This window comes from Apis dorsata, unplaced genomic scaffold, assembly GCF_000469605.1.
Source record: "Apis dorsata unplaced genomic scaffold, Apis dorsata 1.3 scaffold_525, whole genome shotgun sequence".
In the NCBI taxonomy this organism is placed as follows: domain Eukaryota; kingdom Metazoa; phylum Arthropoda; class Insecta; order Hymenoptera; family Apidae; genus Apis; species Apis dorsata.
Window position 1 is genome coordinate 452,818 of NW_006263748.1, and position 19,635 is coordinate 472,452.

Below are 19,635 nucleotides of genomic sequence, written 5' to 3' on the forward strand. Positions count from 1 at the left end.
ATTGATTCCATTTATTATTATCATATTAAAGTTTTTAATGAAAAACTTATTTAACATTAATAATATTATACAAAATAATAAATGATATTTATTTGTAAATTTATTTTCTTTTATTTATTTTTTTATTTAACATTCAATTTTAATTAAAATTTTTTTCGATATTGTTTTTAAATTGGATAATAATAATATAATATTTTGAAAATATTTAAACTTTTTCTTTTATGTATTCAGTAGAAAAATTTAAAAATGCTTTATATCATTTTCAAAAGTTATTAGATATAATACTATTAGATATAATTATTAGGTATAATATGTAATATTATAATATATTATGATTATAATGTTATAATATCTATATATTAAAACTGAAATATTATACACATATGTGTTTGTTTAATGATTCGATTTTTATTTAAATTTTATTTTATAATTTATATTAAACATTATTTTTTTTTGGAACAAAAAAAAATAATCAAATTATTTTTATTTTGTACTTATTTATGTATAAAATTATTTTCTTATCGATTATGCTATAATTTATATTTTTTATTTAAAAATATATAATATATATGTACACCTCGCGCTTGTATACACACATCACGCGCGCGCGCGTATGCGATAACATATATTTGTATATAATTTTAAATAATAATTATAAATTTAAAATTACATAATTATATATCATTAATATCAAATGATTAAATTATTTATTAATTACGCTATTACAGATGGCTATTCATTGGGGTATAGCAGGTGCTGGAAAAATATCACATGATTTCGTATCATCTTTACAAACATTACCAGAATCTGAGCATATAGTAGTTGCAGTAGCAGCACGTGAATTATCAAGAGCACAAAATTTTTCTAGTTTGCATAAAATTAAAAAAGCATTCGACAGTTATACAAAATTAGCGGAGGATAATGATATTGGTTTGTTTATACATTAAAAATTATAACTTTTTCTTAAAATTATATAAAATCTAATCAAAAAGTTTTATTTATTTATAAAATGTAAAAAAATGTAAATTTGAAATTTTTAGAAATTATTTTTTTTACGAAGAATTATTCATATTTTAATTATTTAATTTTTCAAATAACTGAATTATTTACTATTTTAATTGTAACTATTTAGTTATACTTATTATGATGTAATAATACTAACGATTAAATTTTGTTATATATTTAAAAAAGTGGCGCGAAGATTTTAAAAATGATTTAGATAATCTTTGAAGATGCAGTTATAAATCATTTAAAATGATATATTATTTATTAATTGATGACAAATTTAAAAAAAAAGTATTATTGCTTTGAAAAAAGTTCATCATGGAATATGTTTGTCTTTTATGGGTCAGGAAATTATATATTCATATTAGCAAGAAATCTTAATTATTATAATATATAATAATATTATATCTATTCTAAATCAAAATTAATGTTATAGAATTTGAATTTATTTTTGGTATGATCGCTAGAAAACAACTCGATCACTTGTCAAAATCGACATCAGACATTAAATATAAAAAAAAATTATGTTCTAAATTGTTTAAAATCAACCATTATCAGGCAAAAGACTATTGTTCAACAATTTATTTAAAACAAATTTTACAAAAATTTTATAGTCTATAATTTTATTTTAATATATTATAATTGATATATTATAATATAATTGATATATTTTTTATAGTATTTCTTTTCAAATTTACAGATGTTGTATATATTGGAACATTGCATCCTCAACACTTTGAAATTGCCAAATTAATGTTAAATCATGGAAAACATGTTTTATGTGAGAAACCTTTAACTATGAATTTAAAGCAAACAACAGAATTAATAAATTTAGCAAAAGAAAAGAAATTGTTTTTAATGGAAGGTATTTGGAGTAGATGTTTTCCCATATATGAAATACTTAAAAAAGAAATTGAATCTGGAAGTATTGGAGAAATTTATCAAGTTTTAGTATCTTTTGGATTTAAAATGCCTGATGTTGAACGATTGAAGTACGTAACGATCATTTTTTATATTAAAAATAAAAAGTTTAAAAATTTCTATAAATTTCTATGTATCTAAATAATTAAAATAATTAAAATTTCAAAAATTGCAAAAATAAATTTATATATTAATAAACATAATTTAATTTATTCTGCTGTAGAAAATATATCCTAACTTTCGAATTTATTATGTTATATTAAAAAATATATTTTTTTTTGCTTAGTATAAAAAATCTGGGAGGAGGAACTGTATTGGATTTAGGAGTATATGGAATACAGTTTGCTTGTTTAATATTTGATAATGAAATGCCTCATACTGTACAAGCTACTGGTTGTTTGAACGAAGAAGGAGTTGATCAATCTACATCTATTAGTTTTCTTTATAAAGGAAATCATACTGCAACTATTCTTACTCATTCCCGAGTTGATTTGCCCAATGAGGCTTATATTATTGGTACGAAAGGAATGATAAAAGTGCCAAAGTTTTGGTGTCCGACGACTGTAGAATTGCCGAATGAAATAGTAAATGTTTCTCTTCCTGAAACTAAATCCAAGTTTAATTTTATTAATAGTGTTGGATTGAGTTATGAAGCCAATGAAGTTCGCAATTGTATTCTAAAAGGTATCATTTTTTTTTATTTATTTTAAATTAATAAAAAAATATTATTCAAATGTAAATTATTTTTATTTTGATTAATTTAAAAAAAAAAGAAAAATTAAAATATATTTTATTTTAGCATTTTAAAAAAATTTTATTTGCACGATGACATAATATCGTTTTCGAATCACTCAAATAATTAGTTGATGAAATTTAGGTATACTAATTCTATATATTAATTAAAAATTGTTTGTTTAATAGTCTTTTTTCATTCTAGGTATGATTGAAAGTCCTAAAGTACCACATAATCATTCTTTATTAATTGCACGATTAGAAGATGAGATTCGAAAACAGATTGGAGTTACATATTCTGAAGATTAAATTACTTTGAGAAAATTATTTTACTTGATTTAATATGCTCTATAAGAAACATATTGAAACTTAAAAAAAATATTTTTATATAATAACAATAATATATATATACAAATTATATTTAATAATATCTATTGAAAATAAATATGTTGCATGAATGTATTTTATTTTTATGATATTTATTCTTATGTTTATTTTATAATCCATTTGAGAAATGGTGCATAAATTTTTTATTTCAAATAAACTGTGTTAATACATTATTATATTATATATCTATCGGATATAAAAAAAGATAAAAGAATCATATAAAATATTTATAAATATATAAAATAGCAGATCAATTTTAGAAAAATAATTAAAACAAAAATGTTCTTTTATATTATATATCTTTCTATGTATAATTTTTAAATTTAATATTATTTTGACATATATATGGATAAAATTGATTGTAAATTGTTTTTTTTTTTTGATAATTCAATCATCTAATTGACATAAACAAGCTACTCCTCTTTTAATCCAATGAGATTCTTTGACTTTCGTCGGGAGCAAAATATATAATACAAAGTTAGAAGAATGACCAGTAGTAGCTAAAACACCACGTCTTTCACTTGTTTTATATACAGGACAATGATACATGAATTCAATAATAAATTCAGCTTTTATACCAGGTTTCAACCATATTATAGGAAGAAGATCAAACATTATTTTCGGTTTAGATTCGTCGATTTCTTTTATCTCTCTATTCCATCTTGCTCCTTCCATATATAGACCCTAAAAATTCAAATACATTTTTTAAAGATAGTTTCATATATTATAAATAAACTAATTTCCTTTAATATATAATAATACTATCATAAAAATTATATATATTATTTGATTCTTATATTATTTTTTAAGAGAATATTATTTCTTAAGAAAATTTAATACATAAGTTTCTTTATGCACATTATTAATTCTAGTATAGATATAAAAGTATATCGATCTCAAAGTATTCATTAACGCGTTCATTTTTCATTATTAATATATTATTCGAATTTTCGGATAAATAATAGAGCCATAAGTTCATCTCTCTGATAGTTTATCTTTTTTTTTCTTTATCCCTTACAATTTTCAATTTTTTTTTTATTTAATTATAATAATAAAAATCTTACCTTTATGTAAACGCCATAAGATGGTGCAATGTCGATATCATTTTCAAACTCGGTTACTTCAAATTCAAAATCTAATTTATCAATTGGAATTTTATGTCTGCGGGCATAATTTTGTAAAGCACCCGTAAGAAAAGATTGTGTGAAAAAAAATCCAGATATCCAAAATACAATTGGTGCATCATAATCAATCCAATTTTGAAAAAAGTTTAATCTCTCTATTAAATCATTAATATAACTTCCTAACGGTTTTAGAGAAGGATAAGACACTTTATTCCAAGTAAGCGGCACTTTACCGATACTCATACTCGAAAAAATTTCTTCTAATTCAAAGGACATCAGAGTTAATCCTTTAATGGCTTTTTGTACATCAGCTAATGTTATTTTAATCGTATCAACAAGGTGATTAAATTTAATAAGTTCTTGACGCAGAACCGTGTTCATACTATTTATATAAAGTACTGGATATTTTTTAGATACTGCTAAAATATCAAATTTTATCTTCAATTTCGATGAAATATCATCGCATAAATTATAAACCATTTCGTCAATATCCCTTTCAACTCCCACTCCAGTAATATGTGGCTGTGTCAACAAAGCTCCTCTAAGTAATTGCAATGATTCGTGATTATCTTTTGTTATATCTGCATTTTCATGTAAACCAAATACTTCTGGATGTTGAGTAATAGGTAGATTGTAAATATAATCTAAACATCCATGATGATCAGTATTTTCTGGTAAACGGTATACACAACTTGGTGAAAAACAATATCTGTATTAAAAATATAAAAAGTTCATGTATTAAAGTATATATTAAAGTTCATTTAAAGTAAAATATATTCTCGAACGTATAAAAAATATATATGTAAAGCGTATAATTTACTGTGGATTGATAAGAACTTCCTCATTGTAATATTCTCGCAATAACGTATTTAACAAACGTCTATCTTTATCATCAGTCACACGACCACCGTAATTGCATTCACCGGTCAAGTAAAGAAGTGCATCAAATGGTACCTCTTCATAATCGTCTAAAAATAGCTAAAAAAAGAGAAAAGATAAAAAATTGTTATAGAATAATTTTAAAAAGACGTTACATTTGATGTATAAAATAATATTTCTTGATTATTTATTAATTAATTATTTTTAATTATTTTCTATATAAAATAGTTAATACTTGTACCATTACTATACGAAGATATCTCATGCTTGTAAACTTACTTGCAATTGTAAAATACTAATACGAAGATCTGATTCATTGAATTCATAAGGAATGTTCCAACCCAATGGTCCAAAATTACGTCTTTCTTGAATAACAGCATGAAAGACGCATAGAGCAAAAAGTAAGCTCCTCCAATGACTTATTTTAGTACAAAGATTAAAGAAAACTGAATCCGATATTGGATCATTCGTATAACTCCTCAACAAATTACTCTTCAATCCTTTTGGCGGTTCGTTAGTCATTTTGACCGCATTTTGCAATATAGAAATTGGAAAATCCTTGGATGGATAGCTGGTTAACCATAATCGAAATTTATCATGCGTATTCTCTGGTGTAATAATTTCATCGCAAACTGCGTCCAATTCTTTCATCCAAGAAATTGCCAAGTGACAATTCTGAAGAACTACCCATTCTCCGGTTTGTATCCCTTTATTTATCATATTTATAGCTATAGGACCCTGACCTTGTCCCAATGATATAGTCATTAAATGCTCTTTTGATATTCCATAATCTTCCGCAAATTTGATTAAACTCGCCATTGGATCAGATCCAGGAGAAAGAATAAAAATAAGAGGGCTCACGTTGGTTGAATCGTTATAACATGCTTGAAGATTGAACGGAGGAGGTTCTATGAAAGAACGATCCATATTATATGCAACAAACATTCGCACAGCAACCACAATTTTATCCGGCCTTATGCATTTAAGTATGACCAACTTTCTCAAAGTCTCGGTCTCATCCTGATACGGCTCTGGGAAAATCTCCTCTTGAGGATTAACCGAGTCGAAATAATGTTTCCATTGCAGTGTGTGCGTCTCGACAGACTTTTTTAATTTCTCAACGTTAGGCAAATTTGTAGCTCTAACTACATCGGCCCAAGATTTATCGCTCAACCAAGAAGGATCTGGATTAGGGTAAGGATTGTCCAGAACTACGTCACCCGCTAATAAAAATGTGCAAAGATCTTCTTCGATTTTATCATCGGCACGTAAAAGGCCGATACATAAAACGAAAGAAAATATCAATTTATCCTTTTCGAATAAAGAACGACACACGTTTCTGTAAATACTAGCCGTAAAATATGTATTTAAGCTTTTTATTCGAATCTCGAGATCGTCGCTATGTTCACTTTTAGCTATCGACATTTCATACAGGTGAATGAACCACGGTAAAGAGTATTGGTACATAGGATCGATATTTGCTAATTCGGAAATACAAAAAAATAAAACGGAGCCGTGCTCGGAAGCAGGTTTATATTTACCACGGGCGAAATCAATTTCTAATGCCGTATTAGCAGCTATTTTTTGCTTAGCCTCGATCTCTTCGGCCAATCTCTTTGAGGTCGACAAGATTGTAATGGCCGTTTCATCCTCGAGAATATTCCCTTCCGCTACAGACAAAACTTCTAAAATTTTATTCTCTATTTCCTCCAATATTCTTTTGTTATTCGCTTCTTCCACGATTAATTGATTCTTTCGTTCTTCGAGAACAGGCAATTCTCTGGCTACGACGATACCTAATAATTGATCCTTAAGTCCTTGAGGTGTAATCATAAAATTTAACAACGTTACTTTCACAACTATTTCTGGCAAATAATGAGGATTTCTTAAACGCGTTGTAATGTAAAATCGAAAATTAGGATCGTATTCGATAACATTTTCCCCAAATTTTATATATAAAACACCACGTTCTTTATAAACGTTTTTGAGAAGCACAGGTTCCAATATCGCATCTATTTCTTCAAAAATATTTTCCAACAAAACAGGTATGCCAATCTGTATAGCAGTGTCTACTATTTTCACGTAATTTGGATCAGACAGTTTAATCACCGCCAAATTATTTTCCTTCTCCATATTTTTTACCCATTTATTTGCTTGGTTTTGGGGATCGATCATAAGCGGCCAACGATCCGCGTTTTTCACGATTATAGCATTCTCCACGGAAAAATGATCCGCTGGTAAACCAAAAATTATCCATGCTCTGATCTCCACCGATTTACCCAAAATATCGATTAAATCAAACTTTTGTCTGCATGGGATTTTTATTTCCACGCAAGATTTATGCCATTCCTCGATTAATTTATTTCTATATTCTACGGTGAAAGCTCCGAAATAAGCAATTACCCCTGAAGATAATAAAACATCTCCAATAACGTTATACAGACTCGCACCTAGCATAATAGCTGTTTCCTGCCATCTATGTTTCTCTCCGCTTAAACCGCCTAGCAATTTTTCAGCCCTTTCCAACTTTTTCATACAGTAATCAATCTGATCCTCGAGCTTCTTCTTTTCTTTCATGCATTCGACAAATTCATCGTTCAACGCTTGCAATTTCTGAGTAACTTCCAGAAGCAATGCTCTTTTAGCGTTCAAAGCTTCCATTTGTTTGGCAAGAGCAGCCTCGGCCTCTGCCAGCATCACTTGTTTCGGCTTAACGACTTTAATCACTCGATCGTAAACCTCGATCGCCCGCACCCATTTGCAAAGACCTTCGCAAGCCGTCGAAACTTTCTTGATAGCCTCGGGTTGAAAACTTCTGTCGTTTATAAATTTGTCCCGAATTATTTTCATATACGCCGGCGGTATGTTATCCTTGTCAAAGTTCTTCAAGCTGTCGAGAAACTTCAAATCGCCTAATATCCTTATGGAAGCTGGCCAGTAATCTTCCACGACTCGGCCGGTGGCCGGGTCGGTAACCCTGTCAGGTTTAACCCCTTTTAAAACGCAAATAGCTTCCATCACCAATCTTACACCTGCCGGTGGAGCCTTCATAGCTCGCACGATACTGATATCCGCTGGTTTCAAAGTATCCAGCGCGGCTAATGCAGCTTCCAATGCAGGCGTTGCTTCGGCCAAATCACTCTCACAATCATCCTTTATAGCTTGTGCAGCGGCAGCGGCCTCGTTCGCCAAAGCCTCCTCGGCAGCCACGACTTCTTTTCTCGCCTCGATGTTGATAGTGTCCTGTTCGATTTTGATCATCAGTTGGTTGCTCAATTCCGATTGCGCTAGCAATTTTGGTTGCAACGCTTGAAGTTCTTCCTTCATTAATGCTATTTCGTTCGCTGCAAAATCCAACCTTTCCAATCCCATCTCGTATCGCCTTTGTTGAGCGGTGATCTCTTCTATTTTCCGATCGTACAATTGGCAAAACGATTTGATAAGCTGCAGGAAACTCGTCGGTGTTACGTAATACCTTCTACCTTGCGTGATAAAATAATCCTCGCTGGCCAACGAGATACTCGTATGGAACTTTTGCGAGATATTAACACATTTTTCTCGTAAACTCGAACTGATATTGATATTTTGTAACGAAACTCGTGCCACCTTTTCCAGGGCATCCTCAGGCCAAATGGTAAACCAATCAATGGTGCAGCAATTTATCAGGGAAGGGAACATTCTCAAACGATTTCGAAATTTATCTCCTATAGGAGACATGGTTAAGATCAAGTGGAGACATTTCTTTATTCTTTCGAGAAACAAGTTATAAAGGATCATAGGAGTGACCTCGATTTTTCTCCCTCCTATGGCATGCATTATGGTCGACATTTTATCCAAAATTTGAGCTTTTTCCTCGGTATCGTATAAATTTGGCACATCGGACGTGTTCAAAATCATATTTATATCTTCGACGAACAATTCGTCCTTGATCTGATGGTCACCGAAAAGGAAAGAAGTAGATTTTCCATCGCATCCTACGCGCAACAACAAATTCTTCACATCCTCTCTCCATTCCGAAAATTCGTAAGTCGTGGTAATTTCTATATTATAGAGAACGTATTCGCTCATATGAGTCGCTAATTTAGCGCAAGAACTTCTGCCTGATCCACCTATTCCTATTAAAAGAGCATGTCCATTTTCTTGCTGTAATATTCGAGAAACTCGAGAAATATGGTCAATGGCATATCTGAACAAAACCAACGGCATCGGCGTTTTAGAAAGCATATTGTACTCCGTTAAATAATATTCCATTTTTTGCTGCAAATCGTACAAGTCTTCCACTTCGTCGTATACTTTGGGAACAGCGTCAGGATCTATGTAATTACCGAACAACAGATCTTGCATGTGAGAACTCGTAACGTCTTTCTCTCCTTTTTTTAACAGTCTACCGAGTACTTTTGCCAACGGTTGACGTAATTGATCGTAACAAGTAAAGTGAACCATTGTGAACAATTTTTCCCGATCGGCGGTATCTATTAGCCTATCATGAAAAACCCTGTATATTTCATGAACCCAAAGTCTAATTAATTTATCCGGCTCCTTTATTCTAGGGCCTGGGACCAAAAGTATACCCTTGATAACACGGCTAAAATCGCGCAAATTGAAAGTATAATGACTCTTTGCAGGAGTCGGTAGAAACGTTCGTATCGCGCCGAGATATATGTCCATTGTCGCGCTCACAACCATTCTTCCCAATCTCGAGACTTCCGGCAAAAATCCTTTCGCGAAATGTGACTCGAGAATTGAAAAGAATATTTTGCTCATTGTCACTTCTTCGAAAAAATCGATACCAATTATTTGCATGTGTCGAAGCAATCTAGGCGTGACTACGTTCGAACCTCCTCCGGGTGGTAACATGGCACAAATCAAAAACATGTCCACCAAATACAACGTCGTTGTATCCTTTAGATTGTACCAATGGCCGTGATCTACCCATTGACGAATGAGCTCGATCGGTGGCTGGGCTCCATATATTTCTTTCATTGGCATACTTAGATCGTCGACGAACAAAACGCATTTCTTCCCCATTTGCGGGCCAAACACACCTTTCCTTCTACGATCTAACTTTGACATTACTATCTCTTGAGTTTGATTTGCAGTGGTACGTGCGCTCAAATTTATAATATTTTCAATGTATCTATCTCTGGGTAGAAATTCTAAATAATTTAATACAATTACGGATTTCCCGGTGCCAGTTGGCCCGACAAATAAAATAGGTATTGATCTATGGAGAAGATGAGTCATGAAGAAATATTGGATCACTACTTCGTTTGTGGGCACGATTAATTCGGATTTTACATCTGGTAACAAAGACTCCTAAAAAATACATATAAATTTAAATTTATTGTTAGATTTAAATTATATCGGTATAAAAAAAGTCTGTCTATATTATTACACGAAATTATTTTACGAACGAATTTTATATTAAAGTGTTCATTCATTACCTGTAATATCGTGTCCATCCATGGTATCCAGGTTCCATTATTTCTTTTATCATATATCCAATCGTAAACGGTTCCTTTGTCAGGGAAGATTTGTTGTTTCGTTAATTTAAACGCTTTCGGTCTAGGATGCTCTTCGTCGTTTCCAAGTAATAATTTTCTCAAATAGACGTCGAAAATTTTTCTACTATCGCTTGTTAATGTTGAACACATTCCCCAAACTAAGCTGAATAATAGAACGCATTGAAGCCAAACTGTACTAACTTGTACCTCTCCATCCAACATTGCGGTGAAAAGTTTTGTAAAAGACTAAAATATTTATAAAATATATATATTTTAAACAAACTTTAATCGAATCTAATATTAATATAATTAACGTTAATAATAAATAATTAATAATATATATTTATTTACCAGAAACATGTGAAGTTCTGACACCTCTACAAATATTTTGCAATATATATGTATAAAAAATAGAATTGGTTTGGTTAACCATTCGATCAATTCTATAATCAATTCGTACTGTTCGATAAGTAACTTATTCCTAAGATACGTTTTGTAGGAATTAAATAGCGCATGCCAACCAAGTTCGGATGGTTCCATGTATATCATGCCGCATCTACTAACGGTAGCTGGCGAGGCATGCTCCAAATCAGCCGGCTCAAACATCATGTTCATCTTAACTGACATTTGAATAATCTCTCCGGACATCAAACAAAGTTTCTTATTATCATCGAGAACCGTATTCATACTCTCGATCCATACAGCATCAACGGGACCATCGAAAACTATCCACTTCCGGTCCACCGTAATAGATTGCGCAAACTCTCTAAAAATATTGGCCAAAACACCATCGCTCCACTCATGCGATATCGGATCGAAACTACCATAAAGCTGATCCAATGTAATAGATTTTGGATTAATTATCTTGTAAATCGTTGGAAATTCTCTCATGACAACGCGTCTTCTACCAGATAATTCGCCCAATGATTCGGCTAAAACTTGATATGCTTGAGTCTTTCCGCTCAACGTGTGGCCTACGATCATCAAGCCATGGCGTACCAATAGCATCTCGTAAATTTGAAGTATTTTCTCTATGTACCAAGGCGTAGGCTGAAGATTACGTTTGTTTAAAATGATAAATATTATTTCTATCAATTCCTCGCGATGCGGAGGTGGTAAAATGGTATCTGGAAAGAGATCCGTGTATATTCCATTGAATAAAGGAATATCTTGAGCCAAAAATTTCGGTAGATTGACATCGATGATCGCTTGAAGAACCAAAATAGACTCGTTCTGTATCGGGTATTTTAACTTTAAGTTTCCAGCTGCGATAAGTACGGTTTTCACAGCTCGCATACCATAATCGTAATGATTTTGCGAGCTTAATTGTTCAGAACATAATTTGTACGTATGAACTATCTTCTCTGCCAGATTTTTTGCATCTATAAAACCAAAAGAGTACAAGGTGATCTCTCCTATCATGGCATAATCTGGCACCATCATCGCAACCGTGCGGAAAAGAACTTTCAAATTGTCAGGCAATTCTTGACGGCCGGCATAACCGGGATTCATTGTTATGATAACGTAACAGGTAGGGTTTAGCTTTAATTCTGTACCTTCGAATATAAACGTCTCCAATTTTGCACTTATAGCCATCTGAATGGTTAAAATTTGTTGAGCAATCACCGAAAGAACTTCCAAGTCTATCCTATTAAACTCATCGAAACAGGACCATGCTCCTGATTGTGCAAGTCCCTTAAAAAATTTACCCATTGCTTGAAAATCGAGCCCCTCCGAACAATTAAAAACGACACATTGCTTAGCAACAGCTTTGGCAAGATCTTTTGCCGTTTCCGTTTTACCAGTTCCTGCTGGACCTTCGGGCGAACCGCCCAGATTTAATTTTAAAGCGCTCATTAGAGTTCTGTAACATCGATCGGTTAACGGCGTTATCACAAGTCTTGATGTATTTCCAAGATATTCAAACGCATATGCTACCGTGGTCGTGATCATCGAAACGATAATGCTATGCTCCACCCAATAATATCTTAACTGTGATATCCAATCAAAATCCATAATGTTATTTACTTTTTTCTCAATGAGCAGATGTAATACATCTCGTGCATGAACATCTATTACGATTAAAGCGTTTATCGTTATCCTTGCGCCAGCCTCCAGTCTACCTCTAACTATAGTAACTGTTTTTTCAATTTGATGATTGCACTGGTCTAAATATTCCTCGGTAGTTTTATTTTCGAATGATTCGCAAACTTCGCTAGTCCAATGTATTTGACTACAACAAATAACAATTTGACCAGGCCAACTGAATATCCATTCCTCTCTAGGAGTATCGAAATACGCGATGATACTTTGCTCGGCAATATCTCGAAGCGAGGCTATCATTAATGCTTCGACTTGGCACAACCATCTCTCCACCATTCCTTTAGCATCCGCTGGATAAATCTTCCCACTAAGAGGAACGTATTCATCCTCAGCCGATAACATTCCAATAATTTCTTCATCTTTGGTAAATCGTAATTTACTAATACCTTCGAAACATTTCCTTAAATGAGGCTGCACTCTCTGAGGATCTTTAGTTTCGGACAATATCTCCAAAAGTTCGTCGTTTGATAGGAAGAAAAATCTTGGAAAGAATAAACGTTTCTTCTCGAGATATTCGTTTAATCCTTTCTGTATCTCGTCCAATAATGAATTACATAATATTAATTCTTGTAATATGTTTGGCATATCGGTAACTTTGAGTACGTAAGTATGTTCGTAAGCGTACGCTGTAATTTTACGCCAAATCTTGTCCATTCTACGAAAATTCTTAGATTCCGTCGGCATTTGGCGTACAATATCTTCACTGCTAAATATAGGTTCTAAGTACATCCAAGTTGCTTGACATGTTAACCATTGATCGATAATGTCTTGCATCAACAGCAATTTATTTTCCCAAATTTGCATTTCCTCTTCGAAAGCTTTTATGAAGGGAGAACTTCTCATAGTTTGAGCTTTCAAAATATGATCGTCCAATAATTGATGAATATCATCAATAGCAGTTAATATGAAAACACCAGTTTCACGATACGGTACAAACTTAAATTCAATTTCTGACCATTCCTCCTTCATCTTTTTCAAACTTTGTTGAAGTGTATACTCTTTAATAGCAGCTGAAGCTATTTCTTCAAGTTTAGCTATATGAAGCAACAACCCCAATTCTACCATATCCGAAAGACTGCTCACAGCTGTCAATATTATATCTGCATGTATTATTTGGCTTATTAAATTCCAATGTCGATCCTGTAATCCAGGGGTACATATAATTTGCAAAAGTGGGATAAATTGCTTAAATTTATCCACTTTTGCACGGACCATTTCGGCAATTTTTCGCGCACCGGGAATATCAGCAAGAATACGAATCAATTTATATAATGTACGCCAAATGTTGTCAACTTCGTCTTTAATGTCATCCGCATCGAGATTGAAAAATGGCCCGTAGAACCATTTGTCATAATTCTTGTGAAAATTTAACGCTATGTGCCAAAGAGTATCGAGTGCATTGACTAACATTGACATTATCGGAATTACCAAATACGGACTCAATTCCATATCTAAAAGTCCTTCTTCTTCGTTGATCTCTTCAACTTCCTTCCTAATTTCTTCCATTGCTTTGGAAAGACGTTCAATTTCTTCCACTGCGATTTCCATTTCATCCATGGTCAATACAGGTGGATCCTTTCTTTTAAATTGATCAATCGCCAATTGTATCTCACGTATCTTTTGATCAAAATTATCCCGTTTTATACGTAACACTTCTTCCAAGTAATCCTTTCTCATATTTAATCTCGTACTCGCTAATTCCATTACGATTTCCATTTCTTTCGGCCATGTGATAGTTCGGGAATTCAAATAAATATCATCATCCGAGAGTGGATGATAGTCAAAAAGGAATAATATTAATTCTACGGAACGTAATAATTTCCTTTTCAAATTGAACAAGGTTGTATCTCGACTTTCGCACAAATAATTGTACAACTCAACGACATCTCTTGTTTTTTCAGGCATTTGTGAAATATTTTCCGCTATTACATCAAAAGCGGAACACAATTCACGATTATTGGAACGTAGTTCATTTGCAAAGAAATCACAGATTTGCATACGAAGATCATAAAGAATTTGTCTTAAAGTATCATTTACGATCATACAGTCAATCTCTATCATGTTCAAAGGAATCTAAAATGTAATGGAATAAAATAGGGAAAACATCGATATCGTTATCGTAAAATATATATCATTTGTATTAATGTTTTGTATGTTTACCTTGTTTCGAAAAATACAAATTTCTTGTCTAAGCTCATCATATCCTTTTATTTTTTGTTCAAATTCATGTAAATATGGAATGGGTTCGATCATAAAAAAATTATCTAAAGCTTTTTTAGCCTGACCAGCAACTAAATATAATAAATGTTTATAACATTTTAGATAAATGTCAGGACCGCTAATATGAGCAGTAATAACATCTAGTACATCGGTAATTATTTTTAAAACCTGTTATATTTAATATTAATGTCAGTTACTTTAATCAAAACGAAAAATTGTTTATAACATTTTAAAATAGTTTTTCGAGCCATTTAGATTTTTATTCTTTATCTGTGAATATCATCTTAGTTAATTTAAAATTTTTTTTTATTATTGTATATGTTTATTGTAAAAAAAATTTTATTTATATATCAAATCAACTTAAACGATCTAAATATATTATTTTATATAATACGAAAAAGCTCACGTGTATTCTTGATCATCTTATCTTTCAATAAAGAAAAAAAATCAAAAATTTCTTGGAATTGATATTTATGTTTTTTTATATTTCCTATTTTATATAGGAAAATATAGCCATATAATCTTTTGATAATTAATTCAAAAAAAAATATTAAAGTTAATAACATTTCATTTACCGATTCTTCATATCGTGATACAGAGAATAAAAATTCCTTTTTTTGCAATTCCGGAAATAAAATACTTTCAATTTTTGGAATCAATGTTCCAACATTTAAAATTTTATCAAAACAATGTGATATTATTACTAGTACTTCTAAAACACTTGGTTTACAGTTTAATAAAAAAGTACCAAGTTTTGGCACTACTGATATTGTTATAAAAGGATTTCTAAAATGTAACTGTAATGAACATTACATGTACATACATTATTAATATACATTACGATAATAAATTACATACTTGTAAAACATAAGATCTTTGTAATCACCCTCAAAATAATTTCCACTTTTATATTCCATGAAAAAATCTCTAATATTATTTAATGTTTTCATTATCATCATTCGTAATTGTATAGATAAAAGAGAATTTACACTTCTAAAATATTTCTCTATCAATACTGTAGATGCATTATAATGTTTTTCAAAAAAACAAGACCAAGCGTATTTTTTTTCTAAAAAAAGTTCAGCAACATCGGCTAACCAATATTTAATGAGATAATCTATAGTTTTATCACATAATAAACTTATTTTCGGTAGTATTTCATTTGCTGGAATAGGAAAAGTTCCCAGATCTTGAAGATTTACTATCGTTAATTCATAATATCTGAAAAAATAAATGTTTGATACATGTTTTGAAAATTAAATATTTCACATATTGATTTTCTAGCTAATAATTATTTAAATATTTCAAGTCATATTTAAATATTTAAATATTTCAAGTCAATTATTTAAATATTTTCATTAAAATAATTATAATATAATCATTTTTATATACTTGTAAACCAATAAACCAATACTTATTCTTTTTTCCGAAACAAATTTTGAAAATACATTATAAATATAATACAAACTATCATTAATTTGTGGTAATTGTGTGTAAACAAAAAAATTAATTAAAAATATTATTATATTATGCTTTTAACATCTAAGTATCGTTCTATTATATTTTTATGTTTCATTATATTTTTCCTTATATTAATTTTGAGTCTCGCGCTATTTCTTATATAATAAAATACTTGCAATGCTTACTTGATAAAATATAAATTTTGAACATTTCTCAATATTTCATTTCCAATAAATAAATTATAATACATTAAATGACTTGCCATCACTTTAGATTGATGCCACGGGACAGGTGCTCGTATGACTATTGGATAATCTTCCTGTATGGATTTTATAAGAACTTGTTTATAAGTATCAATAATTTCTGTTTCTAATTCAGTCATTAAATCATCAAATCTGTAAAAAAATTTTCATCAAAATTTATCATTATATATATAGAAATAAAAATAATTAAAATTTTGATAAACAAACTTTGCAAATTTTCGTAATCTACCGGTAATATATTTTCTTGCTTCTACAAAATGGATATTATCATAATAATCTAAATCACTATCACTAATACAATAATTTTTAAAATGTATTGGTTTATCGATTTGGTATTCTTCTACAAATTCCATTTTTTTCTTTTTAATTTCTTTCAATACTTCTTCTATTCGTTCTTCCACAGATTTCGGAATTTCGGCTTCAATTATTTGAAATATCTGCAAATATAATTCTATAATATCATTCTATAATACTAATATGTTTAATTATAAAAACATAATACCTTTTTTCTCATTTTTTTAATATTTAATAATTCTAATTTATTAAATATTAATAAATATAATATTTTTAAAACTACTCGCTTAATCGTGTTATTTGTAAAAACAAAGTAAAATAAATTATGCTATTCTTACTTTACATTCTATTGGAAAAGAAATAAAATAATTTCTCGTTGTTAAGAATTTTATGCAAATGTATTTAAAATGTATATTATTTTAATATTTTTATATTATTATATATCTTACTATTATTACCGAGTGAATTATAAATAATTTTCTAAAGATTGAATATTAGATTGTTAATTTAATTTTATATAATTTCCTTTATTTTACTTTTATAAACTTCGAATACAAATTTAAAACGTTAAAAATAATTGATTTACGTTGATTCATTTCTTTTATATATAGATTATATATATATATATATTTTATATATAGATTCATTTATATATAGTACAAAATATATATGGCGTATATTTCCTAGATTTTGAATTTGAAAGAAAAAAATTGGAGAGATAATTCTTTCTTTTAACTCTTGTCATTTAGAAAAAAGTTTTCGAATTTTACGAAGATACGAAATGGGAACAATAATAAATATGACGAATATGAATATTTTGTGTAACTAGAAAAAAATCTATGAATCTTATTTAATCTATGAATCTAATTTAAGAGTTGTAAGAGTATAAATAAGATTGCTTTATTTATATCATCAATCTTTATGTATATAAATAATTATTTAGGATTTTTCTGCTAATGATATATATATGAATGTTCTGTAATCGTATAATATATTATGCTAAATATGATTATAATAGAGATTTTTTCATATAAGTTAATTCATATATAAGTAAAAATTGAAATTGCGTTACCTTTTCTTCTGCTAACATCTTTTTCATTTTTATCTTTTTGGTTATACATTTTTTAAGTGCTTTAGTAGTATAGTCCTTTTGACTTTTTTTCCACAACCATGTATCATCTGCCAATTCTTTTAAACTAATGATATTTGATAAAGGCTTTGTAACAACTGTTTCTTTTTGCACATTTTTATATTTTTTAATATATTCTGTTGATGAATTAGTAAACTTCTGTTCAAAAATAAATAAATTGTATTATTAATATTATTTTTCAATATTTTATTTTTATATTATATTATTGATATAAAACATTTATTTTTATTTGAATATAATTTTTGTTCATATATAATTTAATATAATTCATATATTATTATATTGTTATAAGTGTTATGAATTTATATAAATAATAATTATTGGTTATAGATTATATATAGATTTCAATGATATTTAAAAATCATCATTTTGTTTTTTTTTCTTATCATTTTACAAATAATTTTTTTTATATATAATACATAAAATAATAATACATAAATACATAAAATTTATTATTATAAGTTTATAGTTTAATATAAAATTTAAGCAAAAATAATAAATTTCAATTTTTAATTATTTCATAAATTTTAATTTTCATAAAATATATATAAAATATTTCATAAAATAATTATTTAATTCTACTTTATTTCATATTATAATACAATAATCATTTAATTCTAAAAAACATTAAATTTTATTAATTTGATAGAAGATAAAAATCATTTGTTTCTATATACACTTTTAAATGAGATATTGTAAATATATAATATATAAATAAAAATTATATTGAATATTTTATCAATATATTTAAATTTAAAAATATTAAAATAATACGTATAGAATTAGAAAAAAATAAGTTACTTATGTAAAATTTGTCATTTATTATATTATTCATTAATTGACATTTATTTGTATACATATTTATATTAATTTTATTATGCAATATATAAAAAAAAACTATTATTTTTTAAGTACATTACCTTCATTGAAAATGTATGTTAAATGTATATCTTGTATGAGGAAAGTATCTAAATTGTAAATAAGAATGTAGCTATGGTAACCATAATAAATATTAAAATTTGTGTTAATATTATTTTGAAATTATGAATAATAATGGAAAAATGAAAAACTAAGCATTTATTATTATTGAAATAATAATTAATAAAAATGTATGTATTACATTTTGAATATTTATATAAATATAGATTTTATTTATAATAAATAAGTGAAATAATATCTATTTACATAAAGATTTATATCGATACTAAATAATTTTAAAAAGATATTTCATTTCATACATTATATATATTCTGCAAATATTTAAATATAATATTTTAAATAATATTTTCTACAAGATAATATTTTTATTCTTTTATTTCCATGTAGATATTAAAGAAATTATTTATTTTATTTTATAAAAAATAAAATTAATTTATTGATAAATCTTATAAGTTAATAATATTTTATAATGAATAAAGTCTTTTAAGATAAAATTTACAACATGAACTAAACATATACTTAAGTATAAATTATTTTATTATTATATAAATTACATTCATATTATATGTATATAATGTATAAATTATATTCATATTATTTTACATATACATGTACATTATATTTGTATCTATCTATTATAAAAATCTAACATT

At 28.5% G+C, this 19,635-nt stretch overlaps 2 protein-coding genes across 4 annotated transcripts in view; one reads left to right on the top strand and one right to left on the bottom strand.

The window, feature by feature from the left end:
• Positions 1-3,022, top strand: part of LOC102671039 (trans-1,2-dihydrobenzene-1,2-diol dehydrogenase-like) — a 4,705-nt gene extending 1,683 nt beyond the window's left edge. For both annotated transcript variants that reach the window (XM_006620684.2, XM_006620685.2), the window contains exons 2-5: positions 729-930; positions 1,706-1,997; positions 2,213-2,610; positions 2,864-3,022. In XM_006620684.2, coding sequence (XP_006620747.1) covers positions 729-930; positions 1,706-1,997; positions 2,213-2,610; positions 2,864-2,967 — 996 coding nt within the window. In that variant the 3' untranslated portion in view covers positions 2,968-3,022. The remainder of the gene's footprint in view (positions 1-728; positions 931-1,705; positions 1,998-2,212; positions 2,611-2,863) is intronic.
• A 392-nt stretch (positions 3,023-3,414) lies between these two features.
• On the bottom strand, positions 3,415-18,231 carry LOC102670907 (dynein heavy chain 3, axonemal-like). 2 transcript variants are annotated; one of them, XM_006620683.2, is made up of 12 exons: positions 17,966-18,231; positions 16,807-17,036; positions 16,522-16,731; positions 15,734-16,096; positions 15,451-15,661; positions 14,816-15,043; positions 10,904-14,728; positions 10,493-10,798; positions 5,328-10,364; positions 4,990-5,147; positions 4,110-4,878; positions 3,415-3,729 (listed from the first exon to the last, which is right to left on the bottom strand). In XM_006620683.2, exons 1-12 carry the CDS (start codon positions 17,990-17,992, stop codon positions 3,433-3,435), a joined length of 11,661 nt encoding a protein of 3,886 aa, XP_006620746.2. In that variant the 5' UTR covers positions 17,993-18,231; the 3' UTR covers positions 3,415-3,432. The 2 variants fall into 2 exon arrangements, with proteins under 2 accessions (XP_006620746.2, XP_031368750.1); XM_031512890.1 differs by lacking the exon at positions 17,966-18,231 and having other exon boundaries at positions 16,829-16,913.
• Positions 18,232-19,635: the final 1,404 nt, after the last annotated feature.

What these genes read in the sequence shown, in the direction of transcription:
- LOC102670907 (XM_006620683.2), bottom strand. Translation starts at nt 17,992, where the DNA reads ATGAAAAAGATGTTAGCAGAAGAAAAG. An exon ending in AGATGTTAGCAGAAGAAAAG is followed by an intron (nt 17,037 to 17,965) that starts GTAACGCAATTT and finishes TTATATTTGCAG; the next exon opens with ATATTTCAAATAATTGAAGC. An exon ending in CTTATGGCGTTTACATAAAG is followed by an intron (nt 3,730 to 4,109) that starts GTAAGATTTTTA and finishes TTGAATTTTTAG; the next exon opens with GGTCTATATATGGAAGGAGC.